The 22,206-nt window shown below is 45.0% G+C and overlaps 1 protein-coding gene across 2 annotated transcripts in view; it reads left to right on the top strand.

Moving 5' to 3' along the window:
• rnf123 (ring finger protein 123) overlaps nucleotides 1-22,206 on the top strand; it is a 270,077-nt gene that overhangs the window by 5,420 nt on the left and 242,451 nt on the right. For both annotated transcript variants that reach the window (XM_014168343.2, XM_014168342.2), the window contains exons 4-19: nucleotides 992-1,071; nucleotides 2,771-2,868; nucleotides 3,430-3,484; nucleotides 3,628-3,713; nucleotides 4,862-4,948; nucleotides 5,044-5,111; nucleotides 5,257-5,497; nucleotides 5,907-6,011; nucleotides 13,081-13,206; nucleotides 13,508-13,600; nucleotides 16,274-16,347; nucleotides 17,162-17,279; nucleotides 17,774-17,864; nucleotides 18,127-18,188; nucleotides 18,498-18,569; nucleotides 18,888-19,008. In XM_014168343.2, the coding sequence (XP_014023818.1) occupies nucleotides 992-1,071; nucleotides 2,771-2,868; nucleotides 3,430-3,484; nucleotides 3,628-3,713; nucleotides 4,862-4,948; nucleotides 5,044-5,111; nucleotides 5,257-5,497; nucleotides 5,907-6,011; nucleotides 13,081-13,206; nucleotides 13,508-13,600; nucleotides 16,274-16,347; nucleotides 17,162-17,279; nucleotides 17,774-17,864; nucleotides 18,127-18,188; nucleotides 18,498-18,569; nucleotides 18,888-19,008 (1,577 nt within the window). The remainder of the gene's footprint in view (nucleotides 1-991; nucleotides 1,072-2,770; nucleotides 2,869-3,429; nucleotides 3,485-3,627; nucleotides 3,714-4,861; nucleotides 4,949-5,043; nucleotides 5,112-5,256; nucleotides 5,498-5,906; nucleotides 6,012-13,080; nucleotides 13,207-13,507; nucleotides 13,601-16,273; nucleotides 16,348-17,161; nucleotides 17,280-17,773; nucleotides 17,865-18,126; nucleotides 18,189-18,497; nucleotides 18,570-18,887; nucleotides 19,009-22,206) is intronic.

Genomic DNA, 22,206 nt, shown 5'->3' with positions numbered 1-22,206 from the left:
TATCAGTATCATTAAAGCTGACTTGTTTTTCAACCATATAAAATATGCATCCAAGCCTGAACCGAAATCTTTTCAGAAACACGTTGGGTCGTTTTCACTGCTTTAAATTTCCTTAACTGGTCAAACTAATGTCATTTGGAAATTTAACACAGAAAATTGTTCCTGTTTATTAATTATTGTATTTCTAAACGTCTTCTGCACGAGAGAAGCAGAGATGACAGAGAACTTTACCGACGTCAACTGGAATGACGCATTCATCGATTTAATGACATTATTCTGGTGACCAAGAAGTTTGTCTTATAAGGCAACTGAAGAGAAGCCGCATGTTTCTATTTATAGAGAAGTTGACAAACACATGGCCTACCAAAATGTCTGAAGTTATAAGCAGAAACATAACTTATCTAAATAAGGATTTAAAAAACAAATACCATAACCCCGTCTCTGATCATACAGCACATTTTCTATCGGCCTGTTTTGGGGGTTAATGTCGGATGCAGGCATCAGATTTTCAGTTTATTACATAAACCTGTATTTGTGTGGTTGTGGATGGGTTATTAGCAATTGAGGGCGGGTGACGGTGAACAAACAGCTGACCTGTGTGCTTACTAAGTGTTTATAGTGATCTAAATTTGGTGGGACATAAACCATTTTTTTCACAGCTCACTTGATAATTAACATGTGAAAAATATGACCATCAAACCCTTGACTAGTTGAATCAGGTGTGCCAGTTCAGGGCTACAATAACACTGAAACATCTGGAGGCTCTCTGTGGAAAGGTTTCACTAATACTTTTACAGAACGACCTACAATAAGTACCTTGGACAAAAAAATATTGTGTACGGAACTCGTCAGAAATGCACTTTTGAAAGGATCTAAGCTGTCTTCCGGAACCTTCCTTTACATTCAACCACAAACCAATAAAACAACTATAAACCACTATCAGGCCAAGTAGGGGGTGAATGTTGTCTAATGGTTGTTTTTCCATCCTTAGGAAACCTCTGGGCTTCCAGGACCTGGGGGCTCATCTGGAGAGGCTGCTAACTGAGGGAGAGCCTACTGAGGACACCAGAGGTGTATAACACACACACACACACACACACACACACACACACACACACACACACACACACACACACTATTCTACTGAGGACACCAGACCCATATGTTCATAAAGCTATCAGTTTGTGTTTATGGTGTAAAGACTATTGTCCTCTCCACCCTAGCTGGTGGCATTTATTTATAAAGTAATTGGATTGTAATTGGATTGCAATTAACCATCCCCCCCCAAAAAATGAACACATATGGAATCATGTACTAACCAAAAAAAGTGTTAAACAAATCAAAATACATTTTAGATTTTTCAAAGTAGCCACCGTTTGCCTTAATGACAGCTTTGCATTCTCTCAACCAGGTTGAATGCTTTTCCAACAGTCTTAAAGGAGTTCCCACATATGCTGAGCACTTGTTGGCTGCTTTTCCTTCACTCTGCGGTCCAACTCATCCCAAACCATCTCAATTAGGTTGTCAGGTGATTGTGGAGGCCAGGTCATCTGTTGCAGCACTCCATCACTCTCCTTCTTGGTCAAATAGCCCTTACACAGCCTGGAGTTGTTTTGGGTCATTGTCCTGTTGAAAAATAAATGATAGTCCCACTAAGTGCAAACCAGATGGGATGGCATATCACTGCAGAATTCTGTGGTAGCCATACTGGTTAAGTGTGCCTTGAATTCTAAATAAATCAGTGTCACCAGCAAAGCACCATCGCACCTCCTCCTCCATGCTTCACGGTGGGAACCACAGATGCGGAGATCATCTGTTCACCTACTCTGCGTCTCACAAAGACACGGCGGTTGGAACCAAAGATCTCAAATTTAGACTCCTCAGACCAAACGACAGCTTTCCACCGGTCTAATGTCCATTGCTCGTGTTTCTTGGCCCAAGCAAGTCTCTTCTTCTTATTGATGTCTTTTAGTAGTGGTTTCTTTGCAGCAATTCGACCTTGAAGGCCTGATTCACACAGTCTCCTCTGAACAGTTGATGTTGAGATGCGTTTGTTACTTGAACTCTGTGTGGTGCAATCTGTGGTGCAGTTAATTGCCAATTTCAAAGGCTGGAAACTAATGAATTTATCCTCTGCAGCCGATGTAACTCTGGGTCATCCTTTCTTGTGCGGTCCTCATGAGACCCGGTTTCATCATAGCCCTTGATGGTTTTTGCAAATGCTCTTGAAGAAACTTTGAAAGTTCTTGAAATGTTTCCGCATTGACTGACCTTCATGTCTTAAAGTAATGATGGACTGTTGTTTCTCTTTGCTTATTTGAGCTGTTCTTGTCATTATATGGACTTGGTCTTTTACCAAATAGTGATATATTCTGTTTACCAGCCCTACTTTGTCACAACACAACTGCTTGGCTCAAACGCGTTAATAAGGAAAGAAATTCCACTTTTTTTTTTTTTAAAGGCTCACCTGTTCATTTATATGCATTCCAGGTGACTACCTCATGAAGCTGGCTGAGAGAATGCCAAGTGTGCAAAGCTGTCATCCATGCAAAGGGTGGCTACTTTGAATAATCTAAAATATATTTTGATTTATTAAAATATTTTAGTTATTTCATAGATTTGGTGTCTTCACTATTATTCTACAATGTAGAAAATAGTTTTTTTTTTTTAAATTAAGAAAAACCCTTGAATGAGTAGATTTCAGAACTCCTGACTGGTACTGTGCATGGCCCTCACCAAACTGATACTAGAGCCTGTCCTCGTCCTCCAGATCAGCCAGTGGATGGTTGTCTAGGTCCTCTGACCGTGGTCCTGGATCACACCAGTGGCTTCGAGGGCCTCCTGTTTGTGGATGATGATCTGCTGGGGGTGAGAAACATAGCATTGGGGTTGGGCTCAGTGGATAGAGCATGGCACTTGCAACGCCAGGGTTATGGGTTCCCGAAATCCCACGGGGTGGGGGGGGACCATTATGAAAATGTATGCTCTCACTTCTGGAAGTTGCTCTGGATAAGAGTGTCTGCTAAATGATAAAATGGTTAGATTTACTAGAATTTTAGAATACGTTTGCTAGAATTTTAGAATACGTTTGCTAGAATTTTAGAATACGTTTGCTAGAATTTTAGAATACGTTTGCTAGAATTTTAGAATACGTTTGCTAGAATTTTAGAATACGTTTGCTAGAATTTTAGAATACGTTTGCTAGAATTTTAGAATACGTTTTCTAGAATTTTAGAATACGTTTGCTAGAATTTTAGAATACGTTTGCTAGAATTTTAGAATACGTTTGCTAGAATTTTAGAATACGTTTCAACTCGAAGTGATAAAGAATAATTTTTATGTTGTACATAAACATCTGTTTCTGAATTATTATTATTTTTTCACTCCATATGTTGTCACTGTTTGGTCATTGTATTCTTTTCTTTCCAGGTCATAGGTCATAGCAATTTCAGTTCCATTAGAGCTACTACCTGTGTATACAGAGGTAAATGCTTCAGAATCAAGACAATTCTACACTATCATACTTTTTACTGAATGTACAGATCTTAATAGTTTTTAAAAAATCAGACAAATTTCATGTTGGTACAGAAGCATGTCTAACGTTTACTACTGTACCATGGATTCCAGGGAAATGGGCGTACGAGGTGCTGATCTCGTCACAGGGCCTGATGCAGATAGGATGGTGCACTCTGAACTGCAGGTTCAACCAGGAGGTAAGATCGTTCTTAGAACCAGAAACGTATACAGAGGCACTGATAGGGTGGTGCCATTCAACCATTGAAATTGCCATCGATAAAATGCTGTTGTGTTCGTTATCTGTAGCTTAATCCTGACCATACCATAACCTCACCATGGGGCATTCTGTTCACAATGTTGTCAAATGCTCGCCCACACCTCATCATGCTGCCATGTACTGGCAGTCTGTCATCTTCCGGGACAGTTGAAACCAGGATTCATCCGTGAAGAGCACACTTCTCCAACGTGCCGGTGGCCATCGAAGGTGAGCATTTGCCCACTGAAGTACATTACAACGTCGAACTGCGTTTGTCCAAGACCCTGGTGAGGACGACGAGCACGCAGATGAGCTTCCCTGAGATGGTTTCTGTTTGTGCAGAAATTCTTTGGTTGTTCGAACCCCCAGTTTCATCAGCTGTCCGGGTGGCAGCTGATCCCGCAGGTGAAGAAGCTGGATGTGGAAGTCCTTGGCTGGTTACACGTGGTCTGCGGTTGTACGGCCGGTTAGACATACTGCCAAATTCTCTAAAACAAAGTTGGAGGTGGCTTATAGTAGAGAAGTGAACATTCAATTCTCTGGCAACAGGTTTGGTGGACATTCCTGCAGTCAGCATGCCAATTGCACACTTCCTCTACTTGAGACATCTGTGGCGTTGTGTGACAAAACTGCACATTTTATAGTGGCCTTTTATTGTTCCCAGCACAAGGCGCACCTGTGTAATGTTCATGCTCTTTAATCAGTTTATTGATATGTCACAACTGTCAGGTGGATGAATTTAAATTGGCAAAGGAGAAATGCTCACTAACATGGATGTAAACAAATTTTTGCCCAATGTGAACAGAATAAGCTTTTTGTGCATATTGAACATTTCTGGGATCTATTTCAGGTCATTAAACATGGGACCAACACTTTATATGTTGTGTTCAGCATATGTATTGTCTTTCATCAGGAGGGTGTGTATAGCACAGGAGGTTGGTGGCACCTTAGTTGGGGAGGGGGGAATGGAACCTAACACGTTTTCCATAAGTCCATTCGCTCTGTTCCAGCCGTTCTTATGAGCCGTCCTCCCCTCAGCAGCCTCCGCTGGTGTATAGTGGTACTGTAATGTGTTTTCTCTCTTATCAGGAAGGTGTGGGTGACACTCCAGACTCGTACGCTTACGATGGAAACCGAGTCAGGAAGTGGAACGTAACGACCACTAACTATGGCAAGGTGAGAAGATCACAATGGTTCATCAAGATCAACGTTTTTATTATGGGGTCCTGTGCTAGCTAATGTAATATCCTGACATGTTTCTTGTTTTGTAGTCATGGGCAGCTGGAGACATAGTGAGCTGTTTGATAGACCTTGACGAGGGAACCATCACATTCTGTCTGTAAGTTATCACAGATTACGGGTTGTTTTTTTTACAGCTTGTTTACCGTATTCTCATGTTTTGATATATTGTAAAGTTTTAATTTATTTTGTACAATAGATATTAAAGTAGCTTTTATTCTCTTCTCTTCAATTCCCTCTCACAGGAATGGCCAGTCACTGGGCACAGCGTTCAGTAACATTAAGATGGGTCCAGGTGTAGCCTATTTCCCCGCGATCAGCCTGTCCTTTAAAGAGTCCGTGGCGTTCAACTTCGGCAGTCGCCCCCTCAGATACCCTGTAGAGGGATACCTGCCCCTCCAGAATCCTCCAACTGCAGACCTGCTCAGGGCTCACAAACTGCTAGGTTATATCAAGACAGTCCTGTCTACCACCTTAGACACACAGGTAACATTGAAGGGGGTTATCTGGGATTCAAACATCAACAAAGCGATCAATTGGCTATTTTATTGTTCAACAGCTGAGGGATGGTGTAACCTCACAGGTATTATTGAGTGCTTAATTCTGCTTCATCGTACATGGTATTTACCAAATACAATAGTATGAGTAATATGTAAGTGAATAGTGTTTTAAAATGGTCATTTTATTAATTTATCTTACGATTCATTTGTGTTAGACATTTGTGTGTAAGTATGTTTCAGAAATCCCTGGTTAGAGGATTACCTGCTTTTTTTCCTTACTCCGGGAATACATTAACCGGGATTCATTTTTAAAACCATGGAAATTTGTGGAAGTTTCCAGAATTGTTTGGCCATCATATGTCAACCGTTCTCTCCCCTTTGTCTGTTCCCAACAGGAGGAGAAGGTGCTGGAGAAAGACAGTGCCTGTTGGAGCCTACATGGAGAACCCACCACCCTTGTGACTCTGGCACACATCTTCAACTACTTTGCCCCACTTATGGTGAGTGAAGAGTCATGGAACTTGTCTAGTTTTCAATCACATGTATTTATAAAGCCCTTCTTACATCAGCTGATATCTCAAAGTGTTGTACAGAAACCCAGCCTAAAACCCCAAACAGCAAGCAATGCAGGTGTAGAAGCACGGTGGCTAGGAAAAACTCCCTAGAAAGCCCGGAACCTGGGAAGAAACCTAGAGAGGAACCAGGCTATGAGGGGTGGCCAGTCCTCTTCTGGCTGTGCCGGGTGGAGATTATAACAGAACATGGCCAAGATGTTTAAATGTTCATAGATGACCAGCAGGGTCAAGTAATAATAATCACAGTGGTTATAGAGGGATGCAACAGGTCAGCACCTCAGGAGTAAATGTCAGTTGGCTTTTCATAGCCGATCATTCAGAGTATCTCTACCGCTCCTGCTGTCTGTGAAAACAGCAGGTCTGGGACAATGTAGCATCTCCGGTGAACAGGTCAGGGTTCCATAGCCGCAGGCAGAACAGTTGAAACTGGAGCAGCAGCACGACCAGGTGGACTGGGGATAGCAAGGAGTCATCAGGCCAGGGGGGAAGGGGATAGAGAGGGGGAGACTTAAATTCACACCGGATAAGACAGGAGAAATACTCCAGATATAACAGACTGACCCTTGCCCCCTAACACAAACTATTGCAGCATAAATACTGGAGGCTGAGACAGGAGGGGTCGGAAGACACTGTGGCCCCGTCCGACGATATCCCCGGACAGGGTCGAACAAACTTTGCCAAAGCACAGCCTCCACACCACTAGAGGGATATATTCAACCACCAACTTACTATCCTGAGACAAGGCTGAGTATAGCCCACGAAGATCTCCCCCACGTCACGAACCCAAGGGGGTGCGCCAACCCGGACAGGAAGATCACGTCAGTGACTCATGGAAGAACACCAGTAAGCCAGTGACTCAGCCCCTGTAATAGGGTTAGAGGCAGAGAATCCCAGTGGAGAGAGGGGAACCGGCCAGGCAGAGACAGCAAGGGCGGTTCGTTGCTCCAGAGCCTTTCCGTTCACCTTCACACTCCTGGGCCAGACTACACTCAATCATAGGACCTACTGAAGAGATGAGTCTTCAATAAAGACTTAAAGGTTGAGACCGAGTCTGCGTCTCTCACATGGATAGACAGACCATTCCATAAAAATGGAGCTCTATAGGAGAAAGCCCTGCCTCCAGCTGTTTTCTTAGAAATTCTAGGGACAGTAAGGAGGCCTGCGTCTTGTGACCGTAGCGTACGTGTAGGTATGTACGGCAGGACCAAATCGGAAAGATGGGTAGGAGAGCCTATGTAATGCTTTGTAGGTTAGCAGTAAAACCTTGAAATCAGCCCTAGCCTTAACAGGAAGCCAGTAGAGAGGCTAGCACTGGAGTAATATGATCACATTTTTGGGTTCTTGACAAGATTCTATCAGCTGTCTTTAGCACTAACTGAAGTTTATTTAGTGCTTTATCCGGGTAGCCGGAAAGTAGAGCATTGCAGTAGTCTAATCTAGAATTGACAAAAGCATGACAAAGTTTCTGATTTTTGCAATGTTACATAGATGGAAAAAAAGCTGTCCTTGGAACAGTCTTGTCAAAAGAGAGATCAGGGTCCAGAGTAACGCCGAGGTCTTTCACAGTTTTATTTGAGACGACTGTACAACCATCAAGATTTATTGTCAGATCCAATAGAAGATCTCTTTGTTTCTTGGGACCTAGAACTAGCATCTCTGTTTTGTCCGAGTTTAAAAAAAAAAACGTAAATTGAAATTTGCTTTCGTGAATGTTAGCAACACCTCCGCCTTTGCGGGATGCGCGGGGGATATGGTCACTAGTGTAACCAGGAGGTGAGGCCTCATTTAACACAGTAAATTCATCAGGCTTAAGCTATTTTTCAGTCAGGCCAATCCCATCAAGATTATGATCAGTGATTAGTTAATTGACTGTAACTGCCTTTGAAGTGAGGGATCTAACATTAAGTTGCCCTATTTTGAGATGTGAGGTATCACAATCTCTTTCAATAATGACAGGAATGGAGGAGGTCTTTATTCCAGTGAGATTGCTAAAGCGAATGCTGCCGTGTCTAGTTTTGCCCAACCTAGATCGAGGCACAGACACGGTCTCATTGGGGATAGCTGAGCTGACTACACTGATTGTGCTAGTGGCAGACTCCAGTAATCTGGCAGGCTGGCCAACAGCCTGCTGCCTGGCCTGCACCCTATTTCATTGTGGAGCTAGGGGAGTTAGAGGCCTGTCTATGTTCGTAGATAAGATGAGAGCACCCCTCCAGCTAGGATGGAGTCCGTCACTCCTCAACAGGCCAGGCTTGGTCCTGTTTCTGGGTGAGTCCCAGAAAGAGGGCCAATTATCTCCAAATTCTATCTTTTGGGTGGGGCAGAAAACAGTTTTCAACCAGCGATTGAGTTGTGAGACTCTGCTGTAGAGCTCATCACTCCCCCTAACTGGGAGGGGGCCAGAGACTCTCTGCTGTAGAGCTCATCACTCCCCCTAACTGGGAGGGGGCCAGAGACTCTCTGCTGTAGAGCTCATCACTCCCCCTAACTGGGAGGGGGGCCAGAGACTCTCTGCTGTAGAGCTCATCACTCCCCCTAACTGGGAGGGGGGCCAGAGACTCTCTGCTGTAGAGCTCATCACTCCCCCTAACTGGGAGGGGGGCCAGAGACTCTCTGCTGTAGAGCTCATCACTCCCCCTAACTGGGAGGGGGCCAGAGACTCTCTGCTGTAGAGCTCATCACTCCCCCTAACTGGGAGGGGGCCAGAGACTCTCTGCTGTAGAGCTCATCACTCCCCCTAACTGGGAGGGGGGCCAGAGACTCTCTGCTGTAGAGCTCATCACTCCCCCTAACTGGGAGGGGGCCAGAGACAATTGCTCGATGCAGAAACATGGTTCTAGTTGATTTACAGGCTGAAGCTATGTTGCGCTTGGTGACCTCTGACTGTTTCATCCTAACATCGTTGGTGCTGACGTGGATAACAATATCCCTGTACTCTCTACACTCGCCAGTTTTGTACTCCAATATGTATTGTTTACGGCCCCCCATTTTTGGGGGGGTCCTGTGTCGTCCCCTGGAGAAAGTTTATTACTGAGAAGCTCAGATTACATTTTAAAGAGTCATTCTACTCCAAAATTACTGAAAATAAAATTAAACTGACACCATCTAAAATATAATTCTCTCACGTCACCCCGCTCCTCCGCACACTCCACTGGCATCCAGTTGAAGCTCGCATCTGCTACAAGACCATGGTGCTTGCCTACGGAGCTGTGAGGGGAACGGCACCTCCGAACCTTCAGGCTCTGATCAGTCCCTACACCCAAAGAAGGGCACTGTGTTCATCCACCTCTGGCCTGCTTGCCTCCCTACCTCTGCGGAAACACAGTTCCCGCTCAGTCCAGTCAAAACTGTTCGCTGCTCTGGCACCCCAATGGTGGAACAAGCTCCCTCACGACGCCAGGACAGCGGAGTCAATCACCACCTTCCGGAGACACCTGAAACCCCACCTCTTTAAGGAATACCTGGGATAGGATAAAGTAATCCTTCTAACCCCCCCCCCCCCCTCCCCCCCAAAAAAAAGATATACATGTACTATTGTAAAGGGGTTGTTCCACTGGATATCATAAGGTGAATGCACCAATTTGTAAGTCGCTCTGGATAAGAGCGTCTGCTAAATGACGTAAATGTAAATGTAATTTCCACCTCCAGAAATGAGCCCAATAATATATTGTTATTTTGTATTATGTTATCATATTTGACCATGCACTACTTCTCAGAGTTCAGTGTGTCAAATCGGAGGGTTTGTTGTCCGGACCTCTGGCAGTCTCTATGGGGGTGCCACAGGGTTCAATTCTCGGGCCGACTCTTTTCTCTGTTTACATCAATGATGTCGCTCTTGATGCTGCTGATTCTCTGATCCACCTCTACGTACACGACACTATTCTGTATACTTCTGGCCCTTCTTTGGACACTGTGTTAGCCAACCTCCAGACGAGCTTCAATGCCATACAACTCTCCTTCCGTGGCCTCCAACTGCTCTTAAATGCAAGTAAAACTAAATGCATGCTCTTCAACCGATCGCTGCCCGCACCTGCCCGCCCGTCCAGCATCACTACTCTGGACGGTTCTGACTTAGAATATGTGGACAACTACTAATACCTAGGTGTCTGGTTAGACTGTAAACTCTCCTTCCAGACTCATATTAAGCATCTCCAATCCAAAATTAAATCTAGAATCGGCTTCCTATTTCACTCATGCTGCCAAACATACCCTCGTAAAACTGACTATCCTACCGATCCTTGACTTCGGTGATGTCATTTACAAAATAGCCTCCAACACTCTACTCTGCAAACTGGATGTAGTCTATCACAGTGCCATCCGTTTTCTCACCAAAGCCCCATATACTACCCACCAATGTGACCTGTATGCTCTCGTTGGCTGGCCCTCGTTTCATATTCGTTGCCAAACCCACTGGCTCCAGGTCATCTAAGTCTCTGCTAGGTAAAGCCCCACCTTATCTCAGCTCACTGGTCACCATAGCAGCACACGCTCCAGCAGGTATATTTCACTGGTCACCCCCAAAGCCAATTCCTATTTTGGCCGCCTTTCCTTCCAGTTCTCTGCTGCCAATGACTGGATCTAACTGCAAAAATCACTGAAGCTCGAGACTCATAATCTCCCTCACTAGCTTTAAGCACCAGCTGTCCGAGCAGCTCACAGATCACTGCACCTGTACATAGCCCATCTGTAAATAGCCAATCCAACTACCTCATCCCCATACTGTTATTTATTTTGCACCTTTGCACCCCAGTATCTCTACTTGCTGTAATATTACTTACTGTAATATAATAGTATCTCTACTTGCACATTCATCTTCTGCACATCGATCACTCCAGTGTTTTTAATTGCTTTATTGTAATTATTTCACCACTATGGCCTATTTATTGCCTTACCTCCGGTGTCCTACCTCATTTGCACACACTGTATATAGACTTTTTCTATTGTATTATTGACTGTATGTTTGTTTATTCCATGTGTAACTCTGTTGTTTGTGTCGCACTGCTTTGCTTTGTCTTGGCGAAGTCGCAGTTGTAAATTAGAACTTGTTCTCAGCTAGCCTGTATAAATAAGCTGAAGCATGGGGTTGCCTATCTGCAGTTACCCTATTTGGGTTAATCATTAGCTAGATCCCAAATGTGATATTTTAACTAGTTAGCATTATATTGATTCGTTTTATGTCCCCCAAAAACATGTGCATAAACACAGTGAATATAATGTAAGTCTACCTTTTTTAGGGTAACTTGGGGTAACCCATCACCCGGTGGGTTAACACGGTCCCCTGCCTGTATTTCTCACAGAAAAAAAGAAACACACAATGTCACCATTTTCCCTCAACCCTTTCCCTGGCTGCCACTACTCTTGCTAAACTATATTATGCACTCATGCGAATTGTGGCAGTCAGGTACTCAACCATGCCGCTGCTAAAAACTCTGGGTTTAATATGGTGCAGTTTGCTCATTTTAAGAAGTTGAGAAATTGATAAAGTAAGAATGGAAAGCTGGGATCGTCTTTTTTTCCCACCAAGGCCGTCAATTTGTAAGTCGCTCTGGATAAGAGCGTCTGCTAAATGACTTAAATGTAAATGATTAAAACTGCTATTTTCCCCAAGGATCGTATTATGAGTTGTTGTGCGTTGTCAGAATGCATGTTTCCTTCCCTATGGCAATCATAACTTAAAATGTGCCTCGAGAGGGAGATTTCACTGGCATAGAACACACAACAACAAGCCGACTAGGTTAATCAACTGTTCTACTATTGGCTTGTCAGTTTTGTTTCTATTCATTACTTGTTATGATTGTAGAGGAAACAGTAAATGTGGACTGTTTTATATAGCATCTTCTAAGTGTGCCTCCACAGAAATGTTTTTTCTTTTTTTTTCTCCGTATTTTTTTGTGGGTATGGCATATTCCCACCGCTAAATGACTGCATCTGAAACTGGTGTCCATTTTGTCCTTTTTGGGACAATATTATTTGGACATTGATTCTGTAATGTGGTTCACATTGTGGTCAGATGAAGGTATCCCAATAAGGATCAAAACGGTGTTCATGTGTCATCATTTATCTTGTGTGTAATATGTTGAATATCTGTCTCCACGCTGTAATATGTCGAGGGTCTGTCTCCACGCTGTAATATGTCGAGGGTCTGTCTCCACGCTGTAATATGTCGAGGGTCTGTCTCCACGCTGTAATATGTCGAGGGTCTGTCTCCACGCTGTAATATGTCGAGGGTCTGTCTCCACGCTGTAATATGTCGAGGGTCTGTCTCCACGCTGTAATATGTCGAGGGTCTGTCTCCACGCTGTAATATGTCGAGGGTCTGTCTCCACGCTGTAATATGTCGAGGGTCTGTCTCCACGCTGTAATATGTCGAGGGTCTGTCTCCACGCTGTAATATGTCGAGGGTCCGTCTCCACGCTGTAATATGTCGAGGGTCCGTCTCACGCTGTAATATGTCGAGGGTCTGTCTCCACGCTGTAATATGTCGAGGGTCTGTCTCCACGCTGTAATATGTCGAGGGTCTGTCTCCACGCTGTAATATGTCGAGGGTCTGTCTCCACGCTGTAATATGTCGAGGGTCTGTCTCCACGCTGTAATATGTCGAGGGTCTGTCTCCACGCTGTAATATGTCGAGGGTCTGTCTCCACGCTGTAATATGTCGAGGGTCTGTCTCCACGCTGTAATATGTCGAGGGTCTGTCTCCACGCTGTAATATGTCGAGGGTCTGTCTCCACGCTGTAATATGTCGAGGGTCCGTCTCCACGCTGTAATATGTCGAGGGTCCGTCTCCACGCTGTAATATGTCGAGGGTCCGTCTCCACGCTGTAATATGTCGAGGGTCCGTCTCCACGCTGTAATATGTCGAGGGTCCGTCTCCACGCTGTAATATGTCGAGGGTCCGTCTCCACGCTGTAATATGTCGAGGGTCCGTCTCCACGCTGTAATATGTCGAGGGTCCGTCTCCACGCTGTAACATGTCGAGGGTCTGTCTCCACAGTGTAAGGTGTATCTAGTAGAAGATGTGCTGATGAACTTCCTACTGGGTATACTGGAGGGGGGTGGCTCAGTGGACGAACACCCTCTCATCCAGCAGCTTCTGGACCTCTTCTGGCTTCTCATGGAGGTTAGTCCCTACCCCTACCCTTTACCCCTAATCTCTACCACTAAGGTGAGGTGAGCCTCTGGCTTAGCATGTAGCCAACACTAGCTTGTCTTTTCTGAACATATCTCCTGCACCTGTATTTGGTCAATCCTAGTTTAAAATCTTCTCGCTTAACTCCAAATGTTTGTGTAAATCGTGCATTGATGACAATGGTAAATTTGTGCCAAAACTCAAGTCATGCGTGCGGGCGGCTCTCGAGGTAGGATTGGGGCCTATGTGCAAATGTAATCTTTTTCTAAATGCATTGACTCTGCCCGTACAGGACTACGAGGTGAACGAGTGTCTGAAGCAGCTGATGATGTCACTGCTGAGGGCCTATAGATTCTCCCCCATCATCCCAGACTTGGGCTTCCAGGTAGGATGCCACACCCACTGAGCATACTCTAGCATACCTGTGGATTTACTTCCTGTCTCAGACGCCGCCAGGTAAATCCAGATGAAAAGCTATGATCCCTTATTGATGTCACTTGTTAAATTCACTTCAATCAGTGTTGATGAAGGGGAGGAGACAGGTTAAAGAAGGATTTTTAAGCCTTGAGACAATTGAAACATGGATTGTGTATGTGTGTCATTCAGAGGGTGAATGATCAAGACAAAAGATTTAAGTGCCTTTGAACGGGGTATGGTAGTAGGTGCCAGACGCACCAGTTTGTGTCAAGAACTGCAACACTGCTGGGATTTTTACGCTAAACAGTCTCCCATGTGTATCAAGAATGGTCCATCACCCAAAGGACATCCAGCCAACTTGACACAACTGTGGGAAGCATTGGAGTCAACATGGGCCAGCATCCCTGTGGAACGGCTTTCGACACCTTGTAGAGTCCATGAGCCCCGACATGTTGAGGCTGTTCTGAGGCCAAAAGGCGGTGCAACTCAATATTAGGAAGGTGTTCCTAATGTTTTGTCCACTCAGTGTACATCGTCTAAGACATAATACAAGATAAGAATAGGAACATGAAGGTCCCTGTAGAATAGAATGAACTTTTTAGCATCAGTATAAAACAGGAACAATTTCTAGTGTTTTGGGGGATGGGGGGCAGTGTATAAACTGAATAGTATAATAAGTCTGGTAGCAGCAGGGGTGTGTGTGTGTGTTGTGTGTGTGTGTGTACTAGGATGCAGAGTATCAGTCCAGTTCGTGTTCAGCAATCTGATGGCTTGTAGATGCCAACAGACTCAGAGACAGTTTCTATCAGACCTCATGCTACGATACCGTCTACCCGACCGGAAGGGCGTGAACAGCTTGTGTGTGTGTGGGGGGTCTTTGATGCTGCAGGCTTTCCAAAGGGCACCACTTCGAGTAGATGTCCTGGATGTGTCGGAGCATGGTCCCAGTGTTGTCCTGCATGTGTGGGTGGGGGCATGGTCCCAGTGTTGTCCTGCATGTGTGGGTGGGGGCATGGTCCCAGTGTTGTCCTGCATGTGTGGGTGGGGGCATGGTCCCAGTGTTGTCCTGCATGTGTGGGTGGGGGCATGGTCCCAGTGTTGTCCTGCATGTGTGGGTGGGGGCATGGTCCCAGTGCTGTCCTGGATGTGGGGGCATGGTCCCAGTGTTGTCCTGCATGTGTGGGTGGGGGCATGGTCCCAGTGTTGTCCTGCATGTGTGGGTGGGAGCATGGTCCCAGTGCTGTCCTGGATGTGTCGGAGCAATGGGACAATGGTGGTCTCCTTAAAGCAGGTGGGGACTACAGCCTTGGAGAGGGACAGGTAGAAGATGTCAGAGGGGTGACTTTGGTGGGCACTACACAGCTGGTTTTGCCTTTGCAGTCAGGGATAGCCTGTAGTCCTTGCCTCATGCGATGCGGAGTCTGAATTGTCGAACATCAATTCAAGTTTGAGTCTGTAGTGTCTCTTTGCGTCCCTAATGGATTTGCGGAGCTCGTACCTGCTTGCCTTGAACGCGTCGCATCATCAGGGTTTGTTCTGCTAACATTGAATGCTGCAGTGCTGCTTCTTAGCATGGTACGGATATCTCCGTTCGTCCAGGATTTTTGGTTGGGGTATGTTCGGATGATGATGATGATGATTTTATTATTATTATTGTGGGCACATCATCTACATACACACTTCTTATTGAAGCCTGTGACTGGCGATGTATATTCCTCAATGTTGATGGATGAGTCCTGGGTGGATGAATCTTTTTGAACGTATTCCAATCTGCATTCTCAAAGCAATCCTGCAGCGTTGAGCCTGCCTGCCTCTGTCCAGCGCCTCAATATTCTCTGTGTTGGTGGCTCCCTCTTCAGTTGCTGCTTGTAGGCTGGGAGTAGGAACGGTGGCTGTCTCTGTTTATACTGTATAGTGCACAACTTTGGACCTGTGCCCTGTTAGTGCCCTATGTTGCCCTACTAGGTAGGGAATAGGGTGTCATTTGAAACACATGCAGGACACAGAGGAGGATATGATAAACAGTCAGATATCACCTTGGTGTGATATACATAGTTGGTTAATTCAGAAAGTACCTCGTAAAACATTTTTTTTTTTTGAATTTACGATGTTGATGTTTAACCTTAGATGCATCAAAGGAGCAGCTGTGTTTGTGTAGGAGTTAGGCGTCTTTCAGTTTGTCCTTGTCATGGTTCAGAGCAGAGTGTGTGTGTGTGTGTGTGTGTGTGTGTGGGGGTGGGGGGTCCTGGTGGGGATCCTGGGGTGGGTGGGTCCTGGTGGGGGTCCTGGTGGGGTGGGTCCTGGGGTGGGTCCTGGGGATGGGTGGGTCCTGTGGGGGTGGGTCCTGGGGATGGGTGGGTCCTGTGGGGGTGGGTCCTGGGGATGGGTGGGTCCTGGGGATGGGTCCTGTGGGGGTGGGTCCTGGGGGTGGGTGGGTCCTGGGGGTGGGTGGGTCCTGTGGGGATGGGTGGGTCCTGGGGGTGGGTGGGTCTTGGTGGGGGTCCTGGGGTGTGGGTGGGTCCTGGGGTGTGGGTGGGTCCTGGGGGATGGGTGGGTCCTGGGGTGTGGGGGTGGGTATATTCAATGTACTGTAATTGTGACTGCATTTGACTTGTAATTTGTCTTCTATGACTTTCTCCAGATTCACTACCTACGTTTGACGACAGCTATTCTGCGCCATGAGAAGTCCAGGAAGTATCTGCTCAGCAACGTTCTATATCCTTTCATTGGTTAATGAAGTGCTTATTATGCTTCATAATTATTACACTAAGTGGTGATGTACTTGCGATCATGATTATGAGACATTGTAGTTGTCTCAACAATTTAAATGCTCTTTAGTTGCTCAGGATAAGATTCTGCCAAACGACACGTCCCCCAGGGCTCTGTCCTTGGACCCCTAAAACTTTCCCGTGTGAAATGTGTTTACAGTATATTTTGATTGTCTGTGTAGTCTTAAACTGTGTGATCTTGCACGCTGTGTTTCTTGGTATGTGTAGGATATTGTCGGGCGCGTGTTAGCGTGTTTGTCGGGCGCGTGTTAGCGTGTTTGTCGGGCGCGTGTTAGCGTGTTTGTCGGGCGCGTGTTAGCGTGTTTGTCGGGCGCGTGTTAGCGTGTTTGTCGGGCGCGTGTTAGCGTGTTTGTCGGGCGCGTGTTAGCGTGTTTGTCGGGCGCGTGTTAGCGTGTTTGTCGGGCGCGTGTTGTCTGGCGCGTGTTAACCTGTTTGTCGGGCGCGTGTTTGGGTGTTTGTCGGGCGCGTGTTAGCGTGTTTGTCGGGCGCGTGTTAGCGTGTTTGTCGGGCGCGTGTTAGCGTGTTTGTCGGGCGCGTGTTAGCGTGTTTGTTGGACGCGTGTTAGCGTGTTTGTCGGGCGCGTGTTAGCGTGTTTGTCGGGCGCGTGTTAGCGTGTTTGTCGGACGCGTGTTAGCGTGTTTGTCGGACGCGTGTTAGCGTGTTTGTCGGACGCGTGTTAGCGTGTTTGTCGGGCGCGTGTTTGGGTGTATATACTCTGTATTATCTTTAACTCTCAACACGTTTGATGTTTTGCGCTCAGTGGTGTTCTTCTACATTAAGACTCCTCTGAGGGTGAAGGAGGCGGGACTAGAGGAACTCATCCCTACCACCTGGTGGCCCACACGCTTCGACAAAGAGGTACAGCCTATCACGGCTCTCCTCTGAGAGGTGCAGCCTATCACAGCTCTGAAAAGGATGTCATGATTTGGCTACCATTTTTGTTGTTTCAGAAGCGCATAACATATCTAGCTACAAAAAAAGTGTTTGTTTGTCCCCATAGTTTGCCCCTAGTTTGTGCCCCTTTTGGTTTGTGCCCCTAGCACTACACAGCTGATTCAAATGATTAAAGATGGATGATGAGTTGGTTAAGTGAATCCGCTGTGTAGTGCTAGGGGCACAAACCAAAAGGTGAACCCCTTGGGGTCCTGAGGACCAAGTTAGGGAAACCCTCTGTTAGTGAAAGGGTTCCACTTGGAACTAAAAAAAAAATCTTTATTTTCCAGAGGGTTTTTTACCCAATGGGGACAACTGAAGAATCGTTTATGGTTCTAGGTAGCACTGTGTAGCAAAGTGATAACAGCAACTGTGGTTGTATGCAATACAGTACAATCTGTCCCCTCTCGTGTGACTAGGGAAAGGAGTCTAAAGATGAGAGTGCAGAGGAGAGGATGAGGCGCCGGGCCTACGAGAGAGGTTGTCAGAGGCTTAAGAAGAGGATCGAGGGTAAGTCATGTCCACTACAAAATCCCCCTGACGTTTGCCTGCCTGTCTACAGCCAGAAGGGGTTGGGTTCCTTTCTACGTTTTCTTCCTTGGGAGTTTTTTTTTTTTCTTCTTCTTCCTTTCGTTATGCTTCTGTTCCTGCTTCTGCTTGCTCTTTGTGATCCAGGCCTGGTTCTGTGAAAGCACTCTGTGACAACTGCTGATGTCAAAAATGTTTCTTTTGATGCTCTGGCTCAGCTGTGCTGTCTCTTCTGTCCTGTCAGTGGTGGAGGAGTTGCAGGTTCAGATCCTGAAGTTGATGCTTAACAACAAGGACAAAGGAACGGTACGTTCCTTTTGGTTTCGACGTTCATTTTTGCCATTTTTTTAGCAAATGGTTTTTAACCCGACTGTACATACAGAAAATGTCAGCGTTGACACACTTTTTCGCTGGAGACGTACCGTCGAGGCCGTTTGCTTCACGAGGTGCTGAAAAGGAATAAATGTTAACTCATGTTCAGGATATCTGGGGGGAATGAAACTCACTGTTACTGCTGTTGTTTTCTGGTGTCCTCCGATTTTATAATGCAGTTCTACTTTCTGTTATAAAATGTTTCCAACTCTCACTGACCATCGCTGCTTCTGTCTCTCACAGGGTGAAGCATCGCGGTACATATTTCTGAATAAGTTCAGGAAGTTTCTACAGGAGAACGCCAGCAACAGAGGGGTAAGAGATGTGTTTCCTGTGTGTGTTACACGGATGCTGTGTGTCTTTCAGCACCCCACAGCGCTGTGTCCTCCAGAATACATGGGGTGTGTGTGTGTGTGTTTCAGCACCCCACAGCGCTGTGTCCTCCAGAACACGTTTTTTTTTTGTGTGTGTGTGTGTGTGTGTGTGTGTGTGTGTGTGTGTGTGTGTGTGTGTGTGTTTGTTTTTTGTTGTGTGTGTGTGTGTGTGTGTGTGTGTTTCAGCACCCCACAGCGCTGTGTCCTCCAGAATACATGGTGTGTTTATTGTGTAACACTGTGTGTGTGTGTGTTTCAGCACCCCACAGCGCTGTGTCCTCCAGAATACATGGTGTGTTTCCTGCATCGTCTCATCACAGCCGTGAGGAGCTACTGGGACGAAGGGAAGATGAAGAACCCTGGCTGTGTCAGCAGCGACGGTGAGCGAGAGACACACACACACACACACCAGGATTTTTGTTAGGAAAATGTGGCGCCGGACATTTCACCAGCAGCATTTAAATTTTACCGTACATTCAAAGAAATTGACCAGACCCATATGCATTGGGTGCGTAACCTGAATAGGGCTCTAACATCCACAGTGCTCAGAATGACAGAAATCTCATCGACGTTATGGTAATTCATATGAACAGGACATGCAACAGCATGCGTCCCTTCTTATCTAATTCAGACGTGCATTTGAAGATGTTAGAATACCTGTCCACATTTGACTTTTCCCCTTTTCTCCAACAAGACGAATAACAAACAGAAAAGTCACAAGCTTATTTCTATCTACTAACCCCCATAGTAGAGAAGTTTATCTATACTACTGGTCAGCTTGCTGTTCTCTGGGAGAAAGAAATGACCTATTCCAAACAAAATCGGCTACAGTTGTGGGACGATATATCCCAAATTCATATAACCAGTTTGCCTAGGCTACATCAACAAAAAAACAATTAGTCTGATGCAACAGATCAGAACGTTTGGCTTAAAATGTTGATAAACTATTATTTCATCACATCATAAGTGCAGCAATACGCACAAGGAATGGGTTTTTTTTGTTTTTTTTTACGTAATGCAATTTGCGAAAAAACACTTGTCAAAAGCACACCGCACATGAGAGCTGTTTCATGAGATGGATGATAAATATTCATTAGAATTTTAGAAAGAGGGGAGATCTAAAGATGCATCAACTAGCATGGGCTGCTAATATGACTAGGATTATCAACAACTAGCATGGGTTGCTAATATGACTAGGATTATCAACAACTAGCATGGGATGCTAATATGACTAGGATTATCATCAACTAGCATGGGATGCTAATATGACTAGGATTATCATCAACTAGCATGGGATGCTAATATGACTAGGATTATCATCAACTAGCATGGGCTGCTAATATGACTAGGATTATCATCAACTAGCATGGGTTGCTAATATGACTAGGATAATGCTTTTGCCTACAAGACAATGAAAGAAAACCACATATAATGTGTGAGAAATAGGCTACTGGTTTCAATGGCATATGGAAGTTTTTTAAATAATTGGCTTGGCCTATATTTGGCTAGGCAACTTTGAAGCAAGGTAAACTTGCCTCCATAATATGTAGTAAAACGTTCCGGTTTCAAACGATTTAAGTACATGTTTTCAAAATGCCTACTGCCTCTAGCTCATTGCAAAGTGGTGTGTGATGCGCTGAAGCCTGCCTACCGTTATATGCAATTTGAATGGGAAGTGCGCTTTAAATTGTAGCTCTTTTTAATCTTGGCTATCAAAACTGTTTTTAAAAGGCGATAATATGGTGAGCAAAAATGATTAATCATACCAGTTTTTAGTAAATCATTTTTAAAGGACATTTTTATATTTGAAGATTTGTGGCCTACATTTCAGAAAATATACCTAAAATGTGACATTGGCGTTGCCATCGTTGGCGTTGCCATCGTTGGCGTTGCCATCGTTGGCGTTGCCATCCATCGTTGGCGTTGCCATCCATCGTTGGCGTTGCCATCCATCGTTGGCGTTGCCATCCATCGTTGGCGTTGCCATCCATCGTTGGCGTTGCTACTACTGGTTACACAATGTTATCATAATGGTAGAAATTATTTAAAGTCATTAAGCTTCCATATCAGTTGATTTAGAATGTGGAAAATATACCCACATACATTTTTTCTTTTTTTAATAAAATCAAAACGCCATGCCCAAATGCCACTGTAATTCAAGAACGACCCAACTTCAAACTTCGAGTGGGAATTCAACAGCCCAGTTACTTATATTATATCAACAGTGGGATAATACATGATTTGGAGGAGCATTCAAAGCCCTCAAAGCTGATCTTGGATCAGTGTCGAGGGGCAACTTCGCCCTTAAGGCTGAGCTAGAATACAATGTCAATTTACTTCTATTGAAGGGATACTTCGGGATTTTGGCAATTGAAACCCTTCATCTGACTCTGGGGAAGTAGATAAACTCGTGGATACCATATTCGTGTCATCGTGCAGTTTGAAGGAAGTTGTTAACTCGTGATAGCATGCTAGCTGTTACCATAAACTTCTAATCATTGCCCTAACGCTAGTTAGCATTGTCTTTCGAAACTACCTTTAACTTCATTCTCACTGGATGCAGATGAATAAAATATACATCCATGTGTTCATCTGACTCTGGGGAAATAGATAAATGGCTTCATTGCCAAAATCTCCAAATATCCCTTTAACCCTGCAGTGTGAGATTCAGAGTATTTGGAGGAGCTCTCAAACCCATCAGCGCATTAGATCAGTGTCTAGGGGCAATTTCACCCTACTCAGAGCACTGAGGTGCTTATGAATTTGGCACTCTGAAATCCAAGTAGTAGAATAGAATACCTTGAAAATTCAGACATTTTCTCAAGTTTGTACTTGAAAAGTACTTGACTTAAAATGAGAGGAGAACAGATAATGATCAAATATGTTTATGAAAAATATTATGTTTTGGTCTTGCAAATTCATTTCTACCTAGTTTAATTTCCTCACGTGTTTTGAGCTGTGATTGCCAGGCGAGAGCTCACTCATTCCAGCCACACTGCCACTCAGCCAGGCAGGTACAGAACTGACTGATTAGGTGCTGCCAAATGTCACTTAGATAGCTAAAATGCCAGGCAAATCTAGATTCAATTCTGCCTTTTTTTCTACGTATGGAACATTTCTGGGATCTTTTATTTCAGCTCATGAAACATGGGTCCAACACTTTACATGTTGTGTTTTTATATTTTTGTTCAGTATAGATTACCCACTTTCATTTACCACTACATCTCACTGGACCCAACCAACCCACATTGTGTAAGGTAAAAAAAAAAGTCACTTTGACATTGCAAGCATGGGTGAATCGACCCTGAAGGGCGAAAGACACAACACTGAATCCTGCGCTGGCACCAGTTCTACGTTCAGATTTTTCTCTACAACAACCTCCAGAGCTTTTTTGCCAATCGCGTCATTCACAGGGTGCCCGCGATATTCCGATTTTATTAAGCGACAGCCTTGCTCCTACCGTTCACGTGCCGTTTTCCTCACACAGCCCACTCGCCCTTCTCCCGAGCGACACTAAAGCTGCCAGATGCTTTTTCGTAGCTATTAAGTGGTAGATGACTAAATGACCAATTAAAAAT

The sequence above is a fragment of the Salmo salar genome, chromosome ssa22 (genome assembly GCF_905237065.1).
Source record: "Salmo salar chromosome ssa22, Ssal_v3.1, whole genome shotgun sequence".
Taxonomy (NCBI): Eukaryota; Metazoa; Chordata; class Actinopteri; order Salmoniformes; family Salmonidae; genus Salmo; species Salmo salar.
This window is presented reverse-complemented; position numbering and strand designations above follow the sequence as displayed.